Source organism: Nansenia antarctica, assembly GCF_963989245.1.
Source record: "Nansenia antarctica genome assembly, chromosome: 10".
Taxonomy (NCBI): domain Eukaryota; kingdom Metazoa; phylum Chordata; class Actinopteri; order Argentiniformes; family Microstomatidae; genus Nansenia; species Nansenia antarctica.
The window spans coordinates 8,346,850-8,350,955 of record NC_137680.1 but is presented as its reverse complement, the minus strand read 5'-3'; the positions used below and the strand labels follow the sequence as shown (position 1 = coordinate 8,350,955).

General features: G+C 43.8%; 1 protein-coding gene across 1 annotated transcript in view; it reads right to left on the bottom strand.

Annotated features, from left to right (window-relative positions):
* Positions 1–1,771: 1,771 nt before the first annotated feature.
* Positions 1,772–4,106, bottom strand: part of cdh17 (cadherin 17, LI cadherin (liver-intestine)) — a gene marked incomplete at both ends in the record, with an annotated part of 10,249 nt that continues 7,914 nt past the window's right edge. The window contains 2 exons of the mRNA XM_080540931.1: positions 1,772–1,887; positions 3,641–3,679. Coding sequence (XP_080397057.1) covers positions 1,772–1,887; positions 3,641–3,679 — 155 coding nt within the window. The remainder of the gene's footprint in view (positions 1,888–3,640; positions 3,680–4,106) is intronic.

Here is a 4,106-nt window from a genome sequence, read left to right as displayed (position 1 = left end):
TGCTTTGATAAAGATGTGAAATGTGCAACGGTAGTATTGTAAACAGCAGTAGTGCAAAGGGTAAAGAGTGATCACATTGACCAGGGGTGTGCAACCAGCAGTAGGGTGCAGGATGTGCAATGACCACCAGGACCAAGGCCAGGAAATGGCAGCATTACTGTATATTGTATGTTTGTGCGGGCGCGGAACTCCAAACATGGTCAGAGTATCCTGTCATTTATTTCCCTCTGTTTCCTTTACTCTTCTTCTACTTCTCTGTCTCACCCCTATCCTCTTCTCCTTGCCCTGGCTGGGCTGTGTGTGTGTGTGTGTGTGTGTCTGTTGTTGTGGAATGCGTTGCCTGGAAACGGGAGGAGAGAGAGTGCAGACATAAACACTTGAAGAGGCCCGAAGCCGAGAAACACTTTACGAGCCTATAACTCCATTCTGTTTTCTCTGTGTGTGTGTGTGTGTGTGTGTGTGTGGGGGTTTGTGTGTGTGTGTCTCTCTCTTTCACACACACACACACACACACACACACACACACACACACAATATGTCTTGTTATGTGGGGCCATCACACATCACTCTTTACAACACACAGGATGTTTTTTTTCACGCCACTGTATTCCCCTGTCCCTCTAACACAGCCATGGCCCAGATGTGGCACATGGCCATAGCCATGCTTGACATCTGAGTGTCCGGCAGCACGTGTCGAAAACACACAGAAACCCACCAGCCCTCACGTGGATAAACGGATGTCCCTTCACAATGGTGACAAAAGTGGGTGTGTGTGTGTGAGAGCGGGAGAGACAGTTCCATTATACTGAATAAATGGCAACAACAATGCCCTCCTTCTCTCAGCAGTTTCATCCGTCCCCACCTCATTCTGAGAGATGAGTCAGAGCATCATTCAACAGTGGTGGCCATGACACAGCTTCACGTTAGATAGACAGAAACACAGAAGGAAAGGCAGAGAGATGGAGATAGAGGGAAACTAACAACACTTACATGTAAATTAAACCGAATTCCATGCCAATCAGAGGAGCCTTCAGACAAACTTGTGGAAAGAAACGATTTGCCAGAGACAACGTGACAGTGACAGAGCAGAGGTGTCGATGGATCAAGTCGATGGATCATTCGGCCGCACACACAAGATTGATTTGAAAACAACAGTGGTTCCAAACGGTTCGTTTATTAAGAAATCCACTCCCCCCCCCCCCCCATTCTCAGTGAGAGGAGGAGGGTCTGTGATCTCCCAGGCAGTCACCAGTCATTCATTCACCTACAGACTTTACAGTCGTTACACAGCTAGAACTGGGGGTACACTGTTATTCCGAAAATCATTCCAAGACAATATCTAAGAAACCTCTTGAATTAAATTCGAAGTTCACCTTCCTGAAGTGCACTCTGAGAATGAGTGCACACTAGATTATGTTGTTCATTGAAATGGGTACATCTGATTAACAAATGGGATTATCATTGGGAATGTCGAGGCACCAGAGGTAGTACCTTGTTAAAAAATACTTTCACATTCACTATTACAACAGAACAGCTTGGTAGAACTGTTTTAGTTACACATACATCATTATAAACCTCATGTTTCTAAGTCCCACACATAATCATCAGACAAAGGCTGGAGATAGGAAACTCTCTTAGTTACATTTTGACAGGGGGAAATAAGTTATTGAGCTGCATGTTGATGACAAGACCCAGGGAGTATATTACTATGCATACATACAACCAATTATACTATATTTTCTCTTCAAATATAAAACAAAACACATGCTATCTAGGAAGCGTGTGTCAGCATGTCTTCTGTGTCTTCATCCTCTGAGGCTTTCAGTGCTTTCGCTTTCTTCTGGTTGCTCTTCTTTATGCGATGGAACACCACCATCAGCAGGAGGCCTGGGGAAGAGAAGAGAAGAGAAGAGAAGAGAAGAGAAGAGAAGAGAAGAGAAGAGAAGAGAAGAGAAGAGAAGAGAAGAGAAGAGAAGAGAAGAGAAGAGAAGAGAAGAGAAGAGAAGAGAAGAGAAGAGAAGAGAAGAGAAGAGAAGAGAAGAGAAGAGAAGAGAAGAGAAGTGTTATAGGAGCACAGTCTAATACTGAGCTGCTGAGATGCTAACCCACGGATTGTCCGGTTGACACGCCGTGCGTTCTAGTTTAAGTGTTGCTGTTCATACAGGATCCGTAGTCGTTGGTTTGCAGTATAATAAACATGTATTGCGTTAATATGTGCCATCAATGGCTCAATCACTTGTACAGAACAATACAGTTTTTCTCGATTGCTAAAGCACAATTTCTAGATCTCTGAGCACAATGACCAGTTGCCTAAACACATTTAATAAATCAGGCCCCCAGTTGGCTTAACTGTAAACACATTTCACCTCAATCTCCGATTTCACAAAACTCTGAACACATTGGCATTTGCCAAAACACACGTTGCAGAACTCTAAACACATTCACACTTACTCTAAACACTTTTGCACTTGCTAAAACACACGTTGCACAACAATATGAACACATTCTCATTCACTGAACACATTTTGCTCACACGATGCAAAATGGTAGACTCAGTCATCGAAAGTTGAACACAATGAAAGCACAGGTGTCATTGCTTAAACACGGTGACTCAAAATTGAAGACACCTGCAAATAATGTGACACCATCCATATTGGCCAGTTTAGAATGCACAACCTCATTGCTTAAACACAATGACTCAAAATTGAAGACACCGCTTTCACAGCTTTCTTCCCCCGCTGCCTGGCGAGGGAAAACATAGCCTGCGATGTCGACGAGGTCCTGTGGCCTGACCCCGCCCGACGACGTGATGCACAGGCCCCCCCACAGGCCCCTGTACAGGCCCCCCCACAGGCCCCCCCACAGGCCCCTGCACAGGCCCATGAGGCACATGAATGATCGGATCGGTGAGCAGGGGCCAACTGTCGCGCCATTCATCTTATTAAGTTTCATAATTGGATTCAGTTTTGTATAAGGCATCCTTTCTTTAGCGACAGTATAGGCTGCCCTGAACGAACTAGCTGTCTCCTTATACATACTGGAGGTGAGTTCTGCTACTTTCTTCGGAAGCACTTGCTTTTGTTTGAGCTCTGCTATTTCAACAGTTTCAACGTTAGGTGTCATAACAGGTGCAGCTGAATTCAAGTTTGGTTTCTTGGATGAAAACCCGAAACTTTCCAGGCTTGTCGACTCGGTCGGCAGCAGTGGCCTTTTTTGGGGCGGCATGATAGCTAGCTACTGAATGTTTTCTTCTCAATAATCGTGTTTTCACGTTCGCAAGCTCTCAACGATCATATTCTGCTGTTGCACAATATTCTACTGCGCCCCATAGTGTCTTGGTGGTAAAGTGCAGGCAGTCAAAGGCATACTGTCATTCACAGGAGATTAATGCTGGTGCGCGTAGTTCTTTTGGAAAACGTGTTTATTTTAGAATATTTATCATATAAATAAATATAAATAATACTCATTACATTGACATTTTTGATCAAATAATGGTTGTGGTAATGTATTATTAGCGATATTTCGAAGACAGCCCCTCAGCCAACTTTGGAAAACACGTCACGACGTCGATTGGCATAACCCGAACCCAGGTTACAGCAATTATTATTATCACAGTAATTGTTAATTGTAATTTCAATACATGGACACTTCTTAGACTTCTTATAACCATATATAACCCCTACAAGAAGAGAAGAGAAGAGAAGAGAAGAGAAGAGAAGAGAAGAGAAGAGAGAAGAGGAGAGAAGAGAAGAGGAGAGAAGAGAAGAGAAGAGAAGAGAAGAGGAGAGAAGAGGAGAGAAGAGAAGAGAAGAGAGAGAGAAGAGAAGAGGAGAGAAGAGAAGAGAGAAGAGAAGAGAAGAGGAGAGAAGAGAAGAGAAGAGAGAAGAGAAGAGAAGAGAAGAGGAGAGAAGAGAAGAGAAGAAAAGAGGAGAGAAGAGAAGAGAAGAGGAGAGGAGAGAAGAGAAGAGAAGAGAAGAGAAGAGAAGAGAAGAGAAGAGAAGAGAAGAGAAGAGAAGAGAAGAGAAGAGAAGAGAAGAGAAGAGAGAAGAGAAGAGAAGAGGAGAGAAGAGAAGAGAAGAGAAGAGAAGAGAAGAGAAGAGAGAAGA